At 27.9% G+C, this 25,298-nt stretch overlaps 4 protein-coding genes across 5 annotated transcripts; 1 reads left to right on the top strand and 3 right to left on the bottom strand.

Annotated features, from left to right (window-relative positions):
- The first annotated feature begins 9,357 nt into the window (after positions 1-9,357).
- On the top strand, positions 9,358-10,428 carry LOC126904746 (uncharacterized). Its single transcript, XM_050683963.1, has 2 exons — positions 9,358-9,468; positions 9,553-10,428. The coding sequence occupies exons 1-2, from the start codon at positions 9,418-9,420 to the stop codon at positions 10,363-10,365; spliced, it is 864 nt and encodes a 287-aa protein (XP_050539920.1). The 5' UTR covers positions 9,358-9,417; the 3' UTR covers positions 10,366-10,428.
- Positions 10,429-12,937: 2,509 nt separating this feature from the next.
- Positions 12,938-14,008, bottom strand: LOC126904742 (uncharacterized). Its single transcript, XM_050683960.1, has 2 exons — positions 13,898-14,008; positions 12,938-13,813 (listed from the first exon to the last, which is right to left on the bottom strand). Exons 1-2 carry the CDS (start codon positions 13,946-13,948, stop codon positions 13,001-13,003), a joined length of 864 nt encoding a protein of 287 aa, XP_050539917.1. The 5' UTR covers positions 13,949-14,008; the 3' UTR covers positions 12,938-13,000.
- Positions 14,009-16,025: 2,017 nt separating this feature from the next.
- On the bottom strand, positions 16,026-17,308 carry LOC126905087 (protein PRRC2C-like). Its single transcript, XM_050684494.1, has 2 exons — positions 17,215-17,308; positions 16,026-17,154 (listed from the first exon to the last, which is right to left on the bottom strand). The coding sequence occupies exons 1-2, from the start codon at positions 17,248-17,250 to the stop codon at positions 16,402-16,404; spliced, it is 789 nt and encodes a 262-aa protein (XP_050540451.1). The 5' UTR covers positions 17,251-17,308; the 3' UTR covers positions 16,026-16,401.
- A 4,197-nt stretch (positions 17,309-21,505) lies between these two features.
- LOC126904517 (uncharacterized) lies at positions 21,506-22,768 on the bottom strand. 2 transcript variants are annotated; one of them, XM_050683603.1, is made up of 3 exons: positions 22,623-22,768; positions 22,376-22,532; positions 21,506-22,339 (listed from the first exon to the last, which is right to left on the bottom strand). In XM_050683603.1, exons 1-3 carry the CDS (start codon positions 22,671-22,673, stop codon positions 21,582-21,584), a joined length of 966 nt encoding a protein of 321 aa, XP_050539560.1. In that variant the 5' UTR covers positions 22,674-22,768; the 3' UTR covers positions 21,506-21,581. The 2 variants fall into 2 exon arrangements, with proteins under 2 accessions (XP_050539560.1, XP_050539559.1); XM_050683602.1 differs by having other exon boundaries at positions 21,506-22,532.
- Positions 22,769-25,298: the final 2,530 nt, after the last annotated feature.

The raw sequence follows: 25,298 nt of genomic DNA, 5'->3' as shown, positions 1-25,298 counted from the left end.
TGCTATGCAAATGTTTTGTTGCATATATAGTATATAAATATGTTATGTATTAATCTATAATTAAAATCAAAATATCCTAAGACTTTAAACAAATTGTTTTTAAAATATTATTAGTAAAAAGAAGAATTTGTTTATTGAATTATCCATAAAAAATGTATTCCGATTACCTACATTACTTTTTACTAATTAAATTAAAGTTTTCTAGTTAGTAACACTTATTCTGAATCCCTAAGAATTAATTCTAGGATTTTTATAAATGTATAGTATGTTTACTATAAATATTAATGTCTATTTACCAATAATGATTTTGGTATTTATTGATAGTCGATTATAATTAGTAAGTTTTTTTTTATTTCATTAATTTCTAATGATCTTATATTTTTTATCAATAATAATTCATTTTCGATAAGAAGTGTCATGTTATATTATGTATTTAAGACAACTAAATTGAAATATGACACTTAAATAAATTACATAAACATAATCACAACCTTGTAAACTACATAAATGAAAAAACTTTACAATGTTTTTATATGACAAATATAAATTGACTGACAAATAGTCTAACCTGATTTGCTGTGTATTAATACATTTGTAAACCAAGTGTTGGTGAGATTATTATTATTATTTTTTTAACAACAACTAAAAAAATATCAACAATTGCGCAACACGGGAAAATAGAAGACAAATTAAATAATTATTGGGTACACGTGACTCTTTTTAAATAGGTTTAAAAATAAAGTTATTTCTAATAAATTGTTAAAATTAAAGTAAAACTGAGATTATCATTTTGTATATTTTGTAAATTTTGTACAGGGTGATTTTTTTATCATAACCCACTCAATTACTTACAGAATAATAATAATTAAAAATTTTTTTTTTATTACTATCTTTAGTTACACATTATTCTTGAATTATTAACTATGTAATACTTTTTAAGTTCATCCCTTATGCCTGGTAAGGGTGTCAACTTTGTTTTTTTAAATGGTAACACGTATTTTTAATTTAATAAAATGTTTGAGTTTTTAATTCAATAGTAAATGGCATTTGAATTTTTAATAAAACTTAATTTGTTTATTAGATATAAAAATTTAAAGTTTCAAATTTTTGAATTAATATACAGGTATAATACACAAGGGATTACAAATATAGGTAGCTAATTGGTTTTTTATAACATCGATATTAGCAGATACACAGCATTGTTATTATCAATTGTAGTAAGGCACATTGTTATGAGTTTATAAATACACTAACTGACAATACAGAAAGTATATCTATTGATAATCATAATTGATAATAAACAATCCGTGACTGAGACAGCAATGTCATAAAAATCCAATTAGCTACCTGTATTTACAATCCCATGTGTATTATACATGTATATTAACTCAAAATTTTGAAACTTTAAATGTTTATATCTAATAAGCTAATAAAGTTATATTAAAAATTCAAATGCCATTTACTATTAAATTAAAAACTCAAACATTTTATTAAATTCAAAATATGTGTTTCCATTTAAAAAAACAAAGTTGACCCCCCTCTAAGGCATAAGGGATGAACTTAAAAAGTATTACATAGTTAAAAATTCAAGAATACTGTGTAACTAAAGATAATAAAAAAAAAAAATGTTTAAATTATTATTATTCTGCAAGTAATTGAGTGGGTTATGATAAAAAAATCACCCTGTATATATGTATCATTTTGAATTTAAATAAACCGAAAATTTTAAAGATGTTTATTCAAATAACATTTAACATAACAACCTTTACTCATTTTTATACTATTAAATGAGAAATGGTTATAGATGGAAATAGTTTTTATAAAATTATGACCGATAACCGGTTTTATATTACTTTTTGAGTTATTATAAATTTTAGTTATGGGTGAAATGGGTAAATCATTAATTACTAATATGTCAAAGAGTAATATTACAAAACTAATTATTGATCACTCAACATTTAATTTAAAACATTCTCTATTTAATAGCTAATAAATAATAATAGGTTTATCAAACGGTTGGCCTGATGAATTTGCGTTTTTATGTAGACTTGAAAAATGTGATTATTAACAAATTGGTTACTAAATGACCTAATGACTGGGTTCTCTTACCACGTAATTAAATTATTGCCCTTAACAATTAGGTTAGTTTACGCTATCAAGTTTATACAGGATCATCAAATAACTTGTATGGATCAATTATAATCCGTCCAAACAATAACCGGAACACCGCTGGTGACAAAATTTAAATATTTTCCATCAATAACTTGATCAAAATCGTCTACTCTGAGCAATGAATCAATTTGTGACGAACAATCGAACAAAGGTTCCGCAAATGCGAAAACAATTCGGTAATATGTGATAACACAAAGGTTATCGGCATGTGTCCCGTATTCTTATACAAAATCCAGGTTTTAACAGCTAAACAATGATCCACATTGTACTATAGAGTCACAAAACACTACTATAATGCTAATGATAGGTACATGAACTCCTGATAAACCAGTCAACGGAACTGTCCATTTAGATCGCTGTAATCTAAGCCGATTTACATGCGAAGTAAGGGTTGACAAAAGAAGATTTTAGAGCAGTTTTACTGTCATGTGACGACTAATAGTTTCGAATGAACAACAATCAATTAATTACTAAAAAGGGCTCAAAAAGAAAAAAAAAGCTGCATAAATTAATTTTACATTAAAAGAAGAACTAAAAATTTGTTTTTTTTCTGTTTCATGTAATAACACTACCGCATTTATACCTCAATTATTATAATGCTAAATAATAATTATAGCTATGATCAGACAATTTTTAATTATCTATTCATGTACAAAATTAACAGTAAAACTATAAATTTGCTCTCAATGTTTGTTTGTATATTATAAAATTCTACGTTCTGTCATCCAAAATGTTCGCTCGATGGGTTCCTATAAAATAGTTGAGACTCTCGTTTTAAATATAAGATTAGGAAAATATTGAAAAAAAAAAATGATTACTAACAAATTGGTTAATAGTAATATGGGTTCTCTTATTACGTAATAACATTAATTACATTACACTAATTGGTGCCCTTAACAACTAGGTTAGTGTTTGCGTTATCAAATTTGTAAGATAATAATAATTTTATAATATAAATATGAATTAGTTAATTATATATGACAATATTATATGCAGGGATTAGAAGTGAACCAAATAAATCGAGTTCAATAACTGAAGCCCTTAAAAAAATGAAACGTGCAAGGCGTGGGTTCAGGAGCGGGATTCTTTGGAGTCTCGACTAGGGTCCAACGTTTCTAGTCGGGTCCACAGTGGACCTGATGTTGGTTAGCCGGCAAGCGTGGTTGCTCATCCAAGCGTTCGCTGAATCTGTCTTGAAAAAGAAGGAAGAAACGGAGCGCCTGAGACAGATGCAGCTACGCCGCACAGGAGCACCTAAGGTAATGGTTTAAGCCGGTGCCTTAGGTTCTTATTTATATGTTTTATGTTTTGTTTTGTGAGTTATTTTGCCAACCCTCCCTAACGGTTTCCACTCTGGGATCCGACTAATTTGAGTGGGTCACCCCACGTTGCAAATCAGCTCTTGATTAAATTCGTGTTGATTCACAACGTAGTGATGTGAATTATTAAAACGACGTGGGCCGCCCTGAAGTAACACCTAACAGCAGTTCCAGGGCGGCCCACAATAAGCCGGTCGTGAAAAAGAAAATAGGGGCTAGACATTGAGTTAGAGAAAATGCAGTAGTCAAAAGTGACAACAAAGCGTTTAGAATATTTAGAGTTGATGTTTGGTATGATATTGAAAGACCTACTGGAGAAGAAGTAATACAATGGGCTTAATCTGATTCAGTGGTTAAAAGTGATTACAAAACACTAAGAAGTACAAGGAACTGAAGTTGTTGTTTGATATGGCCATGGAAGAGGAAATAGAGATAGAGAAATACACGGTGATAGACGTGACGTAGCAGTGTAAAGTGGTATTAAAATAATTAGAAATCTTGGATTAAGAGTTAATGAAAGGAAAAGTAGAATCTGTAGTTGATAATGAAGTAGAGCATTGAACGAAAAATTGAGTTAAAACTTGTGTGTTCGACTAAAAATGGCAATAGTGTATTCTATAAGCTAGAGAGGGAAGCTGATGAAGATCATTGGGTAGAAGTAAGAAGAGGTAATAGAAGAAAAGTTGGTGCTACGGCTGAACTTGGATAAGCTGAGGATAACGCTATGGCTATAAGAGGTGATAAATTAAAAGAACAAGTGTTGGTGGTCTACACGTTAGAAGAAATATCAAACTAGTAAAACTACACTGGCCGCATGTTCCCACATAAACCTATATAAATATAAATAATACAATGAAGTTCAAGTTGTCAATTTAGTACTTATTTGTGACCCTATTTTTATAATAACAGTATAATTTTTTACTTTTTCTGTAAATTAAAATTTAAGATCAATAATTATTTTTAAAGATTTTATTTTGTTAACAATACTAATACTTAATATTTTGTAGTATAACATTCAAATGTTACCCAGAAGCCTACAAATACATGCTAAAGATTTTTATAATTTTTGTATAATAAAAGCTGTAAATCTATCAACACTCAATTGAAAAAAATCTTGGCAATGCTTCTAACAACTCAAACATTTTTTTTAAAAGTTATTTTTAGTATACCAAAATTCCTTTTTATAGGATTTAGTAAAATTAAATTTGTATAAATTTAAAGTACTATAAAATGTTTCATTAAATGTAATTATCAATAAAAAAAGTTAATAAAATATTTTTAAGATTTATTGAAGTTGCAATTGAAGGCATTTATCAAATATTTTTTCATCGATATATTTTCATATTTTTGTTTTAGTTAATAGAAGTTTTATGTGATTTAATATTTTTCATGAGATAATTTCATTACAGTTTATTGGAATGTAAGGTTGAGCTAAATAATTGGTAGATAATGCTGGTTCAGAATAAAGTGTGCAAATTAGAGGAATTAAAATTAGTTATGTTGACATTGGAATGAATGATGGAAAATATGTTAATGAGTATAATGATGGATATATTAGTGAAATCGAATTGGTTGAGTGCATGAAGTTAATGACGGGTTAGTGTTGCTAAAGGTTTTGGACCATAATTACATGTGGCAACGTGTGACTATAGAATGGAAAGTATATTTGCTAAGATAGGACTTAATAATAACCGGGAACATGATTGTATTAGAAAAGGGCAACTACAAATAAACGAGGGAATAGTTGATATCATATCCAAAATAACTATATAAATTTACTCGAACCTAAATTAAAATTTATACCTTAATTATTAAAATATAAAATATAATAATTAAAATATATACATATGTGTATGTGTAGATTTACTTATACATTTATAAAATTTACATTAACAGGCAGTATTAATATTATTAGTATTAAAAGTTTTTACAATATTTATAAATTTGAATGTTTTTAGAAAAAATGAAATTATGAGGTGATAAATGTCTTAAGATGTCTCAGTACTTTATACGTTTAAATGTAATAATTTTTTTTCCTTTAATATAATACTAAAGGTAAAGAATATTTAAAAATAAATTATAATTGATAAATAACTGAAAAATTAACACGTTCTTATTTAAATTGTTAATCATTTTTTTGTTTATATGTTAAAAATCATTGAAGTGCTTATAAACAAAAAACATTTACTTATAAGCAAACATTCTTTCAAATAGTAAAACATAAATCTTAATAGGTTTGAATTTATACTTGCATTAAAAGTTACAAATTTTCAAGAAAAATTAATTCAGTCATCAAACATAGTTTTAGAATTGTTAGTTTGACGTTTTTTCATATATTTTAAAAATAGTGTACACAATAAAATTCAAATTTTTACACAAATTTGATTTTAATGCTAATATGACAATAATAATATAAAAGCCCTTCTTAATTATTAATTTAATTATTTACGAAAAATCTTATTCTATAGTATAATATTTAATTTTTGCACAAATATCTTATTTTCATGTCCTTACAGGTAGACGGACTACATAACTCATTTAATCACGTGTTGTGCCTCAGTGTATAGGTTGACCTTAATTATCATAAGCAGGAAATTAAATAAAGGATTTCGTATGACAAAAAACCCTTAAATGATGTTATCGAAAATTTAAAAAATAACTCAAACTAAGAAAATATCTCATAAAAAAAAATTGTATAACTAATTTTTATGAATATTCAGGTTCAAGCCGGGCCATGTGGTTTGCCTTGTACTCTCACTACAGTATCGACTCCACCATGTAGAGCGCTCGGCGTTAGCCCTACTCTTTTAAATGTGTTGCCATGTTTAGCTTCAGCACCACTTATCCAAGTACCACTGACTCCATTGCTTCTCCCAAAATCTACTCCAAGTACTCTCCCGATGACACTTAGTCCAGCGGTATTACAATTAATTCTGTCATCCATGGTTCCTACCAATTGTGCATCCCCAATTCCATCATCTCTCCCATTACCTCTCCCCGCGACAGTACCAGCGCCACCTACATGCTCTTCGTCGTCTTCACTCTACGGACATTTGAACTCTTTGTTGCCATTTCTGGCTCCAATACAAGCTCCAGTTCCAACAATCGCTCCATGTAGTGTTACAGCCACAACACAAAAACTTATCCCTGTATCACTTACTCCATTGCCAGTACTAGCACCAACATCAGCCTCAATACCATTGTCATGCCCTGTACCCACTTCTACTCAATGCGTTGCTCCAGTATCAACTTCAGCTCCATGTGTTACTTCAGTACTAGCTCCATCGATAACTCCATGTTGTGCTCCAAAAACTACACCAACACTTATCCCTGTACCTCTAACTCCATTACCGTGCCCAGCACCATCTCCAGCTACAGCAACCCTTAGTCCAGCTATTTTGAGAGCTTTGTTATTACTTTTTTCCTCTGTCCCAGAACCTTGCCCAGCACTAGCTCCAGCAACTCATGCATAGACATGCACAGCATCAGATGTATTTTTCTTTAATCTAGCTTTTTTAAGCGATTTGTTACCATTTTTATCTTCAATTACCAGCTCCAGCGTCAAATACTAGCTTTTGCCTAATGTATTACTCCGGCTTCAGTTCCTTTAATTTTGCTACATGGCTCTTAATTTAATTTATTAATAATTGTTTATTTATTTTATTAAAACAAAAGTTGTACTGTAAAAGAATCCTTTTTATATATTTCTAAAATAGTGCGTCTTATTAATTTATATAATATAATATTATTTTTATGCTACGCAAGTGTTTACAAAATAAAAACATATTCTAATTAATTAGTTAAATCTTATTTGTATTAAGTTTCTAAATAAAATTTGTATGATATAAATTGTTATTTATTGCTAGTCAGCTATCAAATACAGAAGATATGAACGAATGTTTCGTTCTTAAAAGAATAACTGTTATTTCATAAAATTGTTACTAAATCCCTATACAATTGTCCAATTTTAAACTATAATATTTGTATGTAATAGAATAGTTATAGAAGATAAGACTCGTGTATGTTTTATTTTATTTTTATTCTCAATTATGTCATTAATATAGATATTAGCAAAGATTCAATTTAGGGGTAACATTTTATAAAAGTTATATTATAATTTAATATGCTAATATACGATACTAATAACTAATACAATCATGATTTTATAGAGGTTTACTTAATGTAAAATCAGTTAATCATCATCAACATAAACAATTACTATCATTCATTGTTTTGATGCGTATTTAAATGATATTATATGTTCACATAAATAATTTTTAATTGTGAATTTCATAATTTAATTAAATATTATTTAAAAGGTATAGTTTTTTAATTTTTTAACCATACTAAAATAATTTAGGTATTATTATTTATTGTTTAATTATTGACTTTTGACATCCTTTATTTAATCTATTGCTTATGCAAATCCTGGTCAACCTACACAGTTAGGCACAACACGTGATTGAATGAATTATTTATAATCTTAAACTTATAAATATTATAAACTCATGGCGATCTATGCTGCGTTGACATTAATAACACGATTTTAGACCTTAAAAAGTAATAATGTAAATTGATTACAGTCTACATATTTATTACCAAAATTATTATCTTAATCGAGTGATTTAATTTTTTTTTCTCCCGACATAAAAATACTGAGATTAAAACGAATATGATAGTTAATTTATATAAAAAACAAATACAATATAATGAATCATTCTTTTTTGTTTTATGTAATAAAAAAAAAATATATATATATATATGCGGAAATTTAATCTATGTATGGAGTTTTCAAACGTAGCAAAATGTTTTTTAAATGTCATTTTATTAAGTCTACGGATAATACAACAAAACAATGTTTTTATTATTTTTAAATTGTCGTTGAATTTTAAAACGTCGTGAGCAGTCGTTTTTGTTATATTTTTACAGTTGTTAATAATAAAAGCTAAATTAGAGCCAATGACATCTGATATTGTCCTATTTTAATGGCATAATACAGGTTCATAAATTTATATAAAAAATGAATTATTTACACTAAGACGTTGATACAATTTTTGCCATCTCTCTCTCACAAATAAAATATAACTTATTTATGAGAATTAAAATTAAACTCCTTCTCTCATCTTTTTTGAACAAACATTTTTTTACCTGTGAAAAAGAGAGATACACATTTATGCATACGTCCTCGTTTCTTTATATTATTTGAGTTAATAATGGTAAAATTTTACTTTTATTTTCCATAAAAATAATTTCAAACCGGCTTGTAAGATTCACTACCATAGATTTATTTCTAATCAAAATGTTATCATATATTCTTTTCGCTGTAATAGTTAAAATCGTTAAAATTCTTATGAAATATACGACATTCTTGAATTTTAATCTTAATGGCATTAGTTAAAAATATTTTTTTTTTTTAATATTCAAGAAGTTTTAATAATTTTTATGAAAGATTTTTCTTTGAATAACGTCAACATTAATGAGCTATCATTGAAAATTGTTCAATACTTTAAATTTAACTACATTATAGGGAATCATGTTTACCAATTAATAATATTTTCATTTTTGTATCAATGTCGAATTTAAAAACTTCTTACTGTATAATTTAACTCTTGTTAAACCTTTTATTATTAACTAATACTTAAAATTTTACTCCGCACTTTCAAAACAATTTAATAAATTATAAGAAAACATTTTTATTTTATATCATTAAATAAAAAAAATGTAATCCTGATTTTGCTGATATTTAAAAATTAATTCATGATTGACCTTACGCGTTGTCTAACGTATTATCAACGTGAACAAATTAATAGTGTTAGACGTGTTATTACGTAAAATATAGATAAAATAATAATTAGCTATAAAATAATCTGTTGCCTACCATCTACCTATCATTCATTTGGAACAAGTCGTAGCTTGAGTAGCAAAAATGGTCTGCTCAAAAATTTTAATTACATTGGCAATTGCTGTAGTAGCAAAGGTATGTCAAAAAAATTCACAGTTACATTTATTACAAATATTATAATTAAATACATAATTAAATATTTGTTCAATTATTTTATAGATTCAAGCAGGACCATGTGGTTTTCCTTGTTCTCCCATCCCAGTTTCACCTTCTCCATGTTCAGCACCTGGCATTAGTCCTGCTCTTTTGAGCATATTGCCACTTTTGGCCGCAGCACCATCTCCACCTTGCCCAATCTTAGCCTCAGCTCCAGCCCCTCTTCCATTACCTCTTCTTACCCCAATTCCAGCACCAGCTCCGTGCTCTTCATCATCTTCACTCTCCGGACTTTTGAGCGCTTTGTTGCCACTTTTGGCCCCAGCACCAGCTCCAGCACCTATTCCATTACCTCTTCCAGTCCCAACCCCAGCACCTATTCCATTACCTCTTCCAGTCCCAACCCCAGCTCCATGCTCTTCATCATCTTCACTTTTGAGCGCTCTGTTGCCACTTTTAGCTGCCATACCAACTCCAGCACCAGCTCCTACTCCATGCTTTATTCCAGCCCCAGCACCAGCACCTATCTCTGTACCACTCTCTCCCTTGCCATTACCATTACCAGCCTCTGGCCCAGTCTCTCTTCCATTACCATGCCCAGCACCAGCACCATCTGCAGCTCCCTTCAACCCAGCTCTTTTGAACGCTTTGTTATCACTTTTGACCCCTGCCTCAACTCCACTCCCAGCCACTAACTCATTACCATTGCCATGTCCAGCACCAGCTCCAGTTCCACTCCCATCACCATTGCCATGCTCACTTCCAACCCCAGTTCCAACTCCCCTTAACCCAGCTATTTTAAGTATTTTGTTACCACTTTTAACAGCTGCCCCGGCTCCAATCCAATGTGCTGCTCCAACTACTTGTGGTTGTTAAATATTGTTATTTATGAATTGTATTAATTTAATAGAAATAAAAAACATCAATTACTAAAAAATATTTTTCTCTCTTATCCTTCTATTTATTTTCATCCGTTAAGACGTATGGTATTATTTTCCTCTTAACGAGATTGACTGTTTTTATAATCATCCAATTTGTAATTACTTATAAAATTATAGAATATTTGTCCATTTTTATTTTTTGTTATTAAATGGAATAAGTGATATTTTTTAAATATGTTTAAAATAAAGTGATCAATTCGTCAGATATATAGAAAAATATTGACACCAACATCTTATGCTATAAATACATTTTTAGCTTCGATGCGAAGCCGAGAACGTATTGGTTTCACTAAGATGTGTTTTTTTTTTGTGTCTGTTACCACTTTTTCTCAGCTCTCATCGAACCGATTTCTTTCAATGATACGTCAAAAGATCACAAATCGTATCTAGTCGAAGACATTACCCTCAAAAATGTATGGATAAAAGTTATTTGTTTATGATAAATACTATATATATAGTATAAAAGTATAACGTTTTCATCTAACTTTTGAAAATATTTCCGAAATTCAGACACTCTTATATATACCTAAAATTATAGCTTATAGAGTTATGTTCCTTTTGAAAAAAATTATCTTTGAACTTATCNGCTCTCATCGAACCGATTTCTTTCAATGATACGTCAAAAGATCACAAATCGTATCTAGTCGAAGACATTACCCTCAAAAATGTATGGATAAAAGTTATTTGTTTATGATAAATACTATATATATAGTATAAAAGTATAACGTTTTCATCTAACTTTTGAAAATATTTCCGAAATTCAGACACTCTTATATATACCTAAAATTATAGCTTATAGAGTTATGTTCCTTTTGAAAAAAATTATCTTTGAACTTATCTTAATAGTGAAAATGATAACCATTTTTAAAAATAATTTTTGAGCTAAAAAATTATGTTTAACTCATTTGATTTTTATCTTATTTAGGTTTAATAATTTCAATGAATAATCTAGGATTCCATCACTTTAAAATAAATGAAAAAAAAAAACAAATAAAACACATCATAATAAAATTAATACCTTCTCAACTTGGCATCGAATCTAAAAAATAAGATATTCTTATCGTAATGAACATTGTTAAATTAATTAATAAATTTATTATTATTAAAATTAAGTATTTATTTTTATAATTTAAAATAATAAACAAAACTTAGGCTGATTGTCTCATCTTGGATGTACGCGGGGATAACATTTTTTCATGATAAAATATATTACATTAGCTTTAATTGTTATAAAATTCATAATAAAATTAATACCTTCTCAACTTGGCATCGAATCTAAAAATTTTTTAAAATTAAACACTATCTACAGATTTGCATCGAAGCGTTTCTTATGATAGTGATTTTAATCACTGTCAGATTAAATCTATACTGGACCCTACTATGCAATGTCTCCACTATGCCGCGACCCCACTGTGCTACCGTTTTTTTTTTTTAAATAACCAAATCAAATAAAATAAATATTTTTTATATAGATGCATGAGATTTTTACCTTTCATTTGGTAAATTTGATTTGGTTATTTTTAAAAAATCTTAAATTAAAGCTAATGTAATATATTTTATCATGAAAAAATGTTATCCCCGCGTACATCCAAGATGAGACAATCAGCCTAAGTTTTGTTTATTATTTTAAATTATAAAAATAAATACTTAATTTTAATAATAATAAATTTATTAATTAATTTAACAATGTTCATTACGATAAGAATATCTTATTTTTTAGATTCGATGCCAAGTTGAGAAGGTATTAATTTTATTATGATGTGTTTTATTTGTTTTTTTTTTTCATTTATTTTAAAGTGATGGAATCCTAGATTATTCATTGAAATTATTAAACCTAAATAAGATAAAAATCAAATGAGTTAAACATAATTTTTTAGCTCAAAAATTATTTTTAAAAATGGTTATCATTTTCACTATTAAGATAAGTTCAAAGATAATTTTTTTCAAAAGGAACATAACTCTATAAGCTATAATTTTAGGTATATATAAGAGTGTCTGAATTTCGGAAATATTTTCAAAAGTTAGATGAAAACGTTATACTTTTATACTATATATATAGTATTTATCATAAACAAATAACTTTTATCCATACATTTTTGAGGGTAATGTCTTCGACTAGATACGATTTGTGATCTTTTGACGTATCATTGAAAGAAATCGGTTCGATGAGAGCTGAGAAAAAGTGGTAACAGACACAAAAAAAAAACACATCTTAGTGAAACCAATACGTTCTCGGCTTCGCATCGAAGCTAAAAATGTATTTATAGCATAAGATGTTGGTGTCAATATTTTTCTATATATCTGACGAATTGATCACTTTATTTTAAACATATTTAAAAAATATCACTTATTCCATTTAATAACAAAAAATAAAAATGGACAAATATTCTATAATTTTATAAGTAATTACAAATTGGATGATTATAAAAACAGTCAATCTCGTTAAGAGGAAAATAATACCATACGTCTTAACGGATGAAAATAAATAGAAGGATAAGAGAGAAAAATATTTTTTAGTAATTGATGTTTTTTATTTCTATTAAATTAATACAATTCATAAATAACAATATTTAACAACCACAAGTAGTTGGAGCAGCACATTGGATTGGAGCCGGGGCAGCTGTTAAAAGTGGTAACAAAATACTTAAAATAGCTGGGTTAAGGGGAGTTGGAACTGGGGTTGGAAGTGAGCATGGCAATGGTGATGGGAGTGGAACTGGAGCTGGTGCTGGACATGGCAATGGTAATGAGTTAGTGGCTGGGAGTGGAGTTGAGGCAGGGGTCAAAAGTGATAACAAAGCGTTCAAAAGAGCTGGGTTGAAGGGAGCTGCAGATGGTGCTGGTGCTGGGCATGGTAATGGAAGAGAGACTGGGCCAGAGGCTGGTAATGGTAATGGCAAGGGAGAGAGTGGTACAGAGATAGGTGCTGGTGCTGGGGCTGGAATAAAGCATGGAGTAGGAGCTGGTGCTGGAGTTGGTATGGCAGCTAAAAGTGGCAACAGAGCGCTCAAAAGTGAAGATGATGAAGAGCATGGAGCTGGGGTTGGGACTGGAAGAGGTAATGGAATAGGTGCTGGGGTTGGGACTGGAAGAGGTAATGGAATAGGTGCTGGAGCTGGTGCTGGGGCCAAAAGTGGCAACAAAGCGCTCAAAAGTCCGGAGAGTGAAGATGATGAAGAGCACGGAGCTGGTGCTGGAATTGGGGTAAGAAGAGGTAATGGAAGAGGGGCTGGAGCTGAGGCTAAGATTGGGCAAGGTGGAGATGGTGCTGCGGCCAAAAGTGGCAATATGCTCAAAAGAGCAGGACTAATGCCAGGTGCTGAACATGGAGAAGGTGAAACTGGGATGGGAGAACAAGGAAAACCACATGGTCCTGCTTGAATCTATAAAATAATTGAACAAATATTTAATTATGTATTTAATTATAATATTTGTAATAAATGTAACTGTGAATTTTTTTGACATACCTTTGCTACTACAGCAATTGCCAATGTAATTAAAATTTTTGAGCAGACCATTTTTGCTACTCAAGCTACGACTTGTTCCAAATGAATGATAGGTAGATGGTAGGCAACAGATTATTTTATAGCTAATTATTATTTTATCTATATTTTACGTAATAACACGTCTAACACTATTAATTTGTTCACGTTGATAATACGTTAGACAACGCGTAAGGTCAATCATGAATTAATTTTTAAATATCAGCAAAATCAGGATTACATTTTTTTTATTTAATGATATAAAATAAAAATGTTTTCTTATAATTTATTAAATTGTTTTGAAAGTGCGGAGTAAAATTTTAAGTATTAGTTAATAATAAAAGGTTTAACAAGAGTTAAATTATACAGTAAGAAGTTTTTAAATTCGACATTGATACAAAAATGAAAATATTATTAATTGGTAAACATGATTCCCTATAATGTAGTTAAATTTAAAGTATTGAACAATTTTCAATGATAGCTCATTAATGTTGACGTTATTCAAAGAAAAATCTTTCATAAAAATTATTAAAACTTCTTGAATATTAAAAAAAAAAAATATTTTTAACTAATGCCATTAAGATTAAAATTCAAGAATGTCGTATATTTCATAAGAATTTTAACGATTTTAACTATTACAGCGAAAAGAATATATGATAACATTTTGATTAGAAATAAATCTATGGTAGTGAATCTTACAAGCCGGTTTGAAATTATTTTTATGGAAAATAAAAGTAAAATTTTACCATTATTAACTCAAATAATATAAAGAAACGAGGACGTATGCATAAATGTGTATCTCTCTTTTTCACAGGTAAAAAAATGTTTGTTCAAAAAAGATGAGAGAAGGAGTTTAATTTTAATTCTCATAAATAAGTTATATTTTATTTGTGAGAGAGAGATGGCAAAAATTGTATCAACGTCTTAGTGTAAATAATTCATTTTTTATATAAATTTATGAACCTGTATTATGCCATTAAAATAGGACAATATCAGATGTCATTGGCTCTAATTTAGCTTTTATTATTAACAACTGTAAAAATATAACAAAAACGACTGCTCACGACGTTTTAAAATTCAACGACAATTTAAAAATAATAAAAACATTGTTTTGTTGTATTATCCGTAGACTTAATAAAATGACATTTAAAAAACATTTTGCTACGTTTGAAAACTCCATACATAGATTAAATTTCCGCATATATATATATATATTTTTTTTTTATTACATAAAACAAAAAAGAATGATTCATTATATTGTATTTGTTTTTTATATAAATTAACTATCATATTCGTTTTAATCTCAGTATTTTTATGTCGGGAGAAAAAAAAATTAAATCACTCGATTAAGATAATAATTTTGGTAATAAATATGTAGACTGTAATCAATTTACATTATTACTTTTTAAGGTCTAAAATCGTGTTATTAATGTCAACGCAGCATAGATCGCCATGAGTTTATAATATTTATAAGTTTAAGATTATAAATAATTCATTCAATCACGTGTTGTGCCTAACTGTGTAGGTTGACCAGGATTTGCATAAGCAATAGATTAAATAAAGGATGTCAAAAGTCAATAATTAAACAATAAATAATAATACCTAAATTATTTTAGTATGGTTAAAAAATTAAAAAACTATACCTTTTAAATAATATTTAATTAAATTATGAAATTCACAATTAAAAATTATTTATGTGAACATATAATATCATTTAAATACGCATCAAAACAATGAATGATAGTAATTGTTTATGTTGATGATGATTAACTGATTTTACATTAAGTAAACCTCTATAAAATCATGATTGTATTAGTTATTAGTATCGTATATTAGCATATTAAATTATAATATAACTTTTATAAAATGTTACCCCTAAATTGAATCTTTGCTAATATCTATATTAATGACATAATTGAGAATAAAAATAAAATAAAACATACACGAGTCTTATCTTCTATAACTATTCTATTACATACAAATATTATAGTTTAAAATTGGACAATTGTATAGGGATTTAGTAACAATTTTATGAAATAACAGTTATTCTTTTAAGAACGAAACATTCGTTCATATCTTCTGTATTTGATAGCTGACTAGCAATAAATAACAATTTATATCATACAAATTTTATTTAGAAACTTAATACAAATAAGATTTAACTAATTAATTAGAATATGTTTTTATTTTGTAAACACTTGCGTAGCATAAAAATAATATTATATTATATAAATTAATAAGACGCACTATTTTAGAAATATATAAAAAGGATTCTTTTACAGTACAACTTTTGTTTTAATAAAATAAATAAACAATTATTAATAAATTAAATTAAGAGCCATGTAGCAAAATTAAAGGAACTGAAGCCGGAGTAATACATTAGGCAAAAGCTAGTATTTGACGCTGGAGCTGGTAATTGAAGATAAAAATGGTAACAAATCGCTTAAAAAAGCTAGATTAAAGAAAAATACATCTGATGCTGTGCATGTCTATGCATGAGTTGCTGGAGCTAGTGCTGGGCAAGGTTCTGGGACAGAGGAAAAAAGTAATAACAAAGCTCTCAAAATAGCTGGACTAAGGGTTGCTGTAGCTGGAGATGGTGCTGGGCACGGTAATGGAGTTAGAGGTACAGGGATAAGTGTTGGTGTAGTTTTTGGAGCACAACATGGAGTTATCGATGGAGCTAGTACTGAAGTAACACATGGAGCTGAAGTTGATACTGGAGCAACGCATTGAGTAGAAGTGGGTACAGGGCATGACAATGGTATTGAGGCTGATGTTGGTGCTAGTACTGGCAATGGAGTAAGTGATACAGGGATAAGTTTTTGTGTTGTGGCTGTAACACTACATGGAGCGATTGTTGGAACTGGAGCTTGTATTGGAGCCAGAAATGGCAACAAAGAGTTCAAATGTCCGTAGAGTGAAGACGACGAAGAGCATGTAGGTGGCGCTGGTACTGTCGCGGGGAGAGGTAATGGGAGAGATGATGGAATTGGGGATGCACAATTGGTAGGAACCATGGATGACAGAATTAATTGTAATACCGCTGGACTAAGTGTCATCGGGAGAGTACTTGGAGTAGATTTTGGGAGAAGCAATGGAGTCAGTGGTACTTGGATAAGTGGTGCTGAAGCTAAACATGGCAACACATTTAAAAGAGTAGGGCTAACGCCGAGCGCTCTACATGGTGGAGTCGATACTGTAGTGAGAGTACAAGGCAAACCACATGGCCCGGCTTGAACCTGAATATTCATAAAAATTAGTTATACAATTTTTTTCTATGAGATATTTTGTTTAGTTACCTTTGTAATAATAGCGATAACTAACAGTACTAACATTTTTCTTGTTTAAACATATAATGAGTTATAAGTATGAATAAAACAAATTGTGTATAACATAATGTTTTATACTGAATATAATTTTTATCGCATTTTAAATTGTAACACGTTTAAATCCATTATTATGTTTATACTTTACAACGATTAAAATACAAGACAATCTTTTAAGGTCACTTTAATTATGTCAGTAGAGGAACTAATGATTTCCAATTATATTTTGTTCTCTCTTTTCTATAAAATGTATGTGTTTTTTTAAAAATGATAATTAATGAATGTTTACTACAAATGTTAAATTTATAGTTATAAAAAATTAATTTTTTTCATGGTGTACTATTTAAATCATTCAATTTTAATTTTACATTTGATATTTTTTTATTAAAATAATAAAACTTAGATATATATAATATATATATATTTTTTTATATATATATAATATATATATAAATTGATAACTTCTTATTATTCATATATAAAAGTTGTGATCATTTATGTTTAAATCCCCTCATTTTCAACCGCCCTTATTTTTTACGCGCTTTGAAGACCTAGTCAAAGTAGAGTGCTTTCTTGGATAGTTATCCTTTGGAAGTGGCGTTAGTGTCAGAACTTATTCAGAATGTAGGCTATTATTATACTCAGCCTTGGCTACCATTTTCGCCTTTACTGCCAATTTACGATTTTTTTAAACACATTTTATACATGCATTCATGAAAACGAATCATATTCACTTCGTTGACCACATAATATTTGACTTCATAACCTTATACGATCTCTTAAATTGTTTTTACTAATAAAAAAAAGTATAGTTATATGCTATTAAAAGGATAACATGGAGTCAAATGAAATAGTTCTTTTCTTAATACTCAATGTATGACATATATTCAAAACGTTCTTAAAACCTGTCATTAGTAAATAATTTATAATTTATAATAAAAATTGAAAAAATGACAAATTTAAATTAAATTTAAATTTAAATTTGTTGTTATTTTAATGATTCATATCACTTATTTAAAGGCCGTAATGATACTTTGTTATGAATACGCTATCTATTTTTATTATCAATAGATTATAATTATAATATTTTTTATAAAATTTCTGATTTGTCAATTAAGTTGTTGATAATTATAAATACAAAAATATATTAATATTTTTATGCACAAAAAAATATATAAACTATTTAGAAAATGTAGCTATTTTATTCCAAATATTAAAATGATTCAATATACAGTGTTCAGTAAGTAAGGAAACACTACAGTTGTTACAAACAATGAGAACAATAGAAACCCGTTACAGTTATACAGTTCAGATCAACTGTGTTGTGGTCCAAGGTAATCTACCTCATATTTATATACATTATTGTAATTTTTAATATTAAACATTTATGTGTACATTGTATATAGGTGTTCAGTAAGTAAAGCAACAAGTTTCTATTATCCTCATTGTTTATAACAATTAACCTATTTCCTAACTTACTAAACACCTACTTAACTTTATAATGAATTTAAATTATTAAAATATTAATTACTGATTGAGTAAGTAATTTCCTTCGTAGTTATATGATAAATAAATTAATAACTATTTTATAATTATCCTCATGGTATATTAATATAATAAGAGTAAGAGCAATCTAGATAATATAAATCAAAACTAACCACAACGAAAATAATTAAATATCAATGGTACACATTTTTCATGATAAGGTAGTAAAAATCTTTCTTATAAAATTTCCTTCATAGGTGGAATTATACAAATATAGTTGGAGGGATATTGATAATTCCTCTCTAAAAAATATTTTTATAATGTATTACATATATTAATCTTTATTTTTGAGAGGGTTAATTTTATTTATGGTGAGGTTTAACGCCCAAAAGCATTTCTTAACTCTGCCTAAGTTTCCTATTTGTAAAAAAATTCTTAGCACATCACTGAAAAGATATAAATTAAGGTACCCAGTTTTATAAAAATATGTAGTTCGTCCATCATGAAAGGGACTAATAAAAAATTTATATTCGATAAACTATTATTCACGTTTTTGAACTATTAAAAAAATCAAAGTTTATGTTAAAAGTTCAGTTATGGAAAGATTTTTAAAAATCATAAAATGTATACAATTTTGAAGACAAAACTTTCATCATTAATATTTTTTCAAAAATTTAAAAGGATAACCTCTAATTGAACGTTTTTAAAAAGTGTTACATACATATTTCCAATTTAGGTAGATTAACATTTTATAGAATATAATATACATTAAATTTTTTGATAAATAGTATACTATAAGTTGTAAAACTATACGTCATTTCTTATAAATAAATGACAAATATACATCGAAAAGTCTTTCAGATTTGATACTTTACATCTCTATTTTTTTTTTATCCGTCTGTCTATTAGTTACAATAAGTACTTATGTCATAGTTACAATTGTTGATATTAAAATATTTGATAGCTATTCCGTGTTAGTTGTACTTATCCATTTGTCTTAATACAATCGACTTTTACACAGAAGAGTAAATTTAATGTAACCACTTGACTTCTCCAATGTGTAATATTAGGAATGAAAATTTAAAAAAATATTATTATTATTATAGTAATGGTTTGTTTTAAAGAAACAATAAATATTTTTTGAACAAATTTAAAAGACACTGTCTATTACTACTAAAGCATACTGCTGGATAATTATAAGGTTTATATTTATCCGTAAATGAACTAATTACAATCAAAATATTTTATAAATGGCAGAAACTTGATTAATTGTGCTCTCCCAAAAATTTGTGTGTACGAATAGTAAAGTCATAGATGCACGTAAAAAATATGCGTTGACTGTAAAATAAGTAATTTTATTAGGTTTTAACGAACATATTTTTATATCACTTAATATTATCGATAAACATTTACGACCTTTTTAACGATAATAATATTACTTGATTCATTAAAGATATTTTAAATTTCGAACTTGTCTCACAATTATCAGTCTGTTTTTGGCCTTCACTATAATCATTCCGAGCGGTCAACAATATGTAATAAACGGTATAGGGTTAATGAAAAAGTATAGATAAGTGAAGCAATGAAAGTAGTTGATGTCTTCCTAAAATTCTGTGAATAGATAAATTTGGTATCTACGACGTTATTTTTTAAACAAAAATTATAAGTGAAATTAGGAAAATTATTAAAAAAAAAAAAAAACTTCATATTTAATGGCTTAATTATTTTAAATGACATATATACATATTTCGTGTACGTAATTCATTAATTAGAATATTTGTATAGAACTTTCATATATAAATAATAAGAAAAACTAACTTTTCATTTTAACATAATTTCATATTTATTTAAAAAACTTTCTTTGTAATCCAATCATTTGAATAAGAATTTAAATTTCAAATAATTTTTAATCGTGATGTTTTAAATTAGCTATTTTAATAAATCAAAAAAGCTGTTTATTTATTCATACATATCTTTCAAGTATAAGTGCGATTTAAAAAATACAAATGTGTTAATTTAAATTATTTGTAGACAATTTGTTATTGTTTGATTAATAATTTCAACTATAATTTGTTTAAAATTAAGCAAATATTCCTATATTAATAAATTTAAAAAGATTATCTTACGTCACTCTGCCCTAATTACAAAAAGATGTTATTAATATTTTGTTTTCAAATAAGCAAAAAGTCGATAAAAATAATTTTATTTTTATTTTTAATTCTTGATTTTTTTGTTTTTTATCACTATTTCAAATGATAAATTTTTATGTACTTTTTTCACAAAATCAATAGTTTGGCTAATATGCTATGGACAAGTCTAAAAAATATTTGTTTTTTGTTTTCATCAAATAATGCTTCAAAATCTTTAATTTATTAAAGATTAATAGAGTTCAAGTTTTGGAACATTTTCTTTATTTTTATAATAAAAATGTTTTTAAGCCATGTGTCTTAAGTGTAAAATGCTAATTTCTTGTCAAAAGAAATAATGTATATATATATATATATATTTATATATAAAGTAGAATAAATTTTACTGTTCTATCAACATTAATACAAATATTTTTAAAACTCATAATTTACCACGAGTGAAATAATAATAATTATACAACTCCAATGTTTATAAATTTTTTAAACAAGGTTACCAATAACATCAAAATAGCTGACATTATATCTACTAATAGTAAAATAAAGAACATACCAAGCTAATATAATCACTCTAAATTCTAAATAGAATAATTACTACATTTTTAATTAAGGAAAAAAATAAAAATAAACAAATATAGAGTTGTAAATAATTTTTATTTATTCTAATTTAATGAGATTCATATATAACATATTTATATATTAAACTAATATTCAACAACCGCATGGAGCCGGAGCACATGGAGCTGGTGCTGGAGCCAAAAGTGGCAATAAAGCACTCAAAAGAGCTGGGCTAAGAGATGCTGGTGCTGGTGTTGGGCATGGCAAAGGTAATGGTTGAGGGGCTGGTGCTGGGCATGGCAAGGGCAATGGAAGAGGGGCTGGCAATGGTAATGGCAAAGGAAGAGGGACTGGGGCTGGTGCTTGGCATGGAGCTGGAGTTGATGCGCTAGCTAAGAGTGGTAACAATGCGCTCAATAAAGATGGGCTAAGGAGAGTTTGTACTGGAGCTGATACTGGAGCTGGTACAGCGCATGGGGTTGGTGCTGGTACTGGTAATGGAGACAGTGACACAGGGATAAGTGCTGGTGCTGGTGCTGGGACTGGAATAGAGCAAGGAGCAGGGGCTGGTAATGATGCTGGGGTTGGTGCAGCAGCCAAAAGTGGCAATAAAGCGTTGATGAGTGATGATGATGAAGAGCATGGAGCTGGTAATGGGGTAGGAAGAGGTAATGGAATTGGAGCTGGTGCTGGGCAAGGCAATGGGAGGGGGATTGGAGCTGGTGCTGGGCAAGGCAATGGGAGGGGGACTGGAGCTGGTGCTGGTGTAGGAGCCAATAGTGATAACAAAGAGCTCAATAAAGCTGGACTAAGGGGTGTTGGGGTTGGTCCTGAACATGGCAATGGTAATGGAAGTGGGGCTGGTAATTGGCAAGGCAATGGGAGGGGGATTGGAGCTGGTGCTGGGCAAGGTAATGGGAGGGGGACTGGAGCTGGTGCTGGGCAAGGCAATGGTAATGGGAGAGGAGCTGGAGCTGGAGCTGAGATTGGGCAAGGTGGGGATGGTGCTGCGGCCAAAAGTGGTAACAAGTTCAATATAGCAGGGCTAACGCCAGGTGCACATGGTGAGGAAGGGGGAGGGCAACCACATGGTCCTGCTTGAACCTATAAAATAATTGAACAAATATTTATTCATATAACTTTAATCATATAATTGTATTATAATAAATATAACTGTGAATTTTTTTGACATACCTTTGCTACTACAGCAATAGCCAATGTAATTAAAATTTTTGAGCAGACCATTTTTGCTAATCCAGCTACAACGAGTAAGGAAAGAATGATTGAAGTAATGAGATACTTGGTTATTTATACTGTAAAAATGTGCGTTGTCAGTGTAATATCACATAATCAACCATGGCTTTTATCGATTAAACACAAAATGTTTTATCTTTTTTAGTACAACTTGATATGATAATGTATCACTTCTTTTTTGTATCATTGTGCTTCCATGAATATTCACTATTGTATCACATTATCGATAACATTTATTTTGATTGAAGTTATTTTACTAAACTTATTTTTAAATAAATTTTGTTTTAATAAGTCACCGAAATTCAATTGTGAAATTTAGTTATCATCTTTTTGGGATTATACATAAATAACCTTTAAGGGACACAAATTTATATACGGTTAATTCTTTAAATATTCTGTCATAGAATATTTATTATATAATAATATTTTATTGTCAAAAACGACATTAAAAAAATATCTAGGAATATAATATAAATAATACAAAATGACTTCTCTTATAATTTTTCATTTAAAGCAAATATTTTAAATATAAAATATATGATAAGAAAATATTTTTTTAATGTTTGAAAAAGTATTATTTTTTTCAAAATCATCTAACTAGCTTTTTTTATTTAAATTACTATTATATCAATACTCTTTTGTCATATAATTTCTTTTTGTTCGATCACAAATTATTCTGATTGTTTATTTTTAGGTATGTATATGCGCCATGTAATGTACATGTAAAATGAATCTGTTATTGTAAACCACTATATAATAGAAATAATAATAATAATATTGAGAATTTTTTTTTGTTTATTTTAAAAGTTAATATACATAAAAAACTAATCATTTTTCTTATGTAATAATCTTATTATGAAAATTATTGGTCGATAATAACTTATAGATATTCGAAAATTATTATTAATTTAAAGTACGGTAAGAAGCGAGGCGCGGTTTTTTTCATTAGACATTTTTCGTTCGTACTTTCCTTGCCTAAGTATATAAGTGTTAAATTTCCAAAAAACTGGTTCAAAAGTTAGTATTAGCTATTAATTTTCTTAATGAGATAATTTTATTTTTATAAACTAGTTAAATATGTATGTTTTCGTTAAAATAAATAAGTTGACCTCCATTAAAAGGCATGAACATAACAAATACTTCATGATTGATAATTTGAGTAAAAAGAAACTAAAAGAAACCAAAAATTTCTTTATAATATACTTATTAATTTGAAAGAAATTGAGTGGCTAATTTTATAAAAATTATCCTGATTATACATGATGTAATAGATTGAATCGACAACTCTTTGCGATGTATGCGAAGTATTTTCAGTATTGTAAGTCTTGAATTACTAGTTGGTTAAATAAAAGTTATGTGTTTATACTATGTGATTTATTAAGTATACTTCCCCTAATTTTTTCTTTAAATAATGATTTTTCATAATAATTTTATAGATTTAAATTAAATATATTTTTGTAAACTATTGTAAACATCATTTACATTTACCATTGTTAATAATTAATAGAATTAAATTGAAAATGGTCTAAATAAAATGTTAATAGGTTGATAAATAGTTTTTTATTATTGCCTCTTGCAATATTAGCATTTAAAAAAAGTAAGGAGCGGAATAGTATTTAGCGAAGCTCTATTTTTACCATGACACACAAATAAGAAATTTTCTACATTGTGCATTCTTCACGCCTAAAATTATAAATTATAACAACTCAAAAAGCAATAGTATAATACTAGTAATACAATTGTCAAAATTGTATTTAGATCATTATATTATTATCCATTTAATAATAAGTTCCCATTTAACTTTCGAAAGTTGCACCTAAAATCTACTTTTAAATATAATTTTTTTCTACAATTAATAATTATTCACAATTGCTTATTAAATAAATCAAATTTTAATCTACACATTTTTTTCGAAAAAATTATTATTTAACAAACAAATAGATAACAGTTTTAATAAACAAAAATGTTTACAAAGTGGAACATATATGATTCATAATTTTTGATCCAATAATTCTTTTGCAGAATTTTTTTAAAAATAATTTATGCATTGTTAGACTATGTTAAAAACATATTTTTTAGTATTTATTTTTACTAATAAAAGAAATGAAAATTTATTATATTTTTTTTCTAAAATATTAAAATAGCCATTTTATTTCAAAAATGTTAAAGGGTTAATAAAAATTTGAGGACCAGTAATTATTTAGTTTTAATACATAGAGTGAGCATGTAGTGAAAATAGGTCACTCACATTGGTGTATATTTTTATGCATACACCAACCTTTTTCGTAAGAAAAATTCTAAAAACGGCTATTTAAAAATTTTAAATGTGGAAAAGTAATTTTTTTTATTATTCAAGTAAATAGTAAAAAAACGGTAGCACAGTGGGGTCGCTGCATAGTAGAGACATTGCATAGTAGGGTCCAGTATAGATTTAATCTGACAGTGATTAAAATCACTATCATAAGAAACGCTTCGATGCAAATCTGTAGATAGTGTTTAATTTTAAAAAATTGATGGATAATTGCAAAAGCAACATCAACTTCTATTAAAATAAAATACAAAACCCATAATTATCATACAAAAATAGTATATTTTTCAATATGGTAGCCATTTGCG

The sequence above is a fragment of the Daktulosphaira vitifoliae genome, unplaced genomic scaffold (genome assembly GCF_025091365.1).
Source record: "Daktulosphaira vitifoliae isolate Bord-2020 unplaced genomic scaffold, ASM2509136v1 Scaffold_4, whole genome shotgun sequence".
NCBI classification, from domain to species: domain Eukaryota; kingdom Metazoa; phylum Arthropoda; class Insecta; order Hemiptera; family Phylloxeridae; genus Daktulosphaira; species Daktulosphaira vitifoliae.
This window is presented reverse-complemented; position numbering and strand designations above follow the sequence as displayed.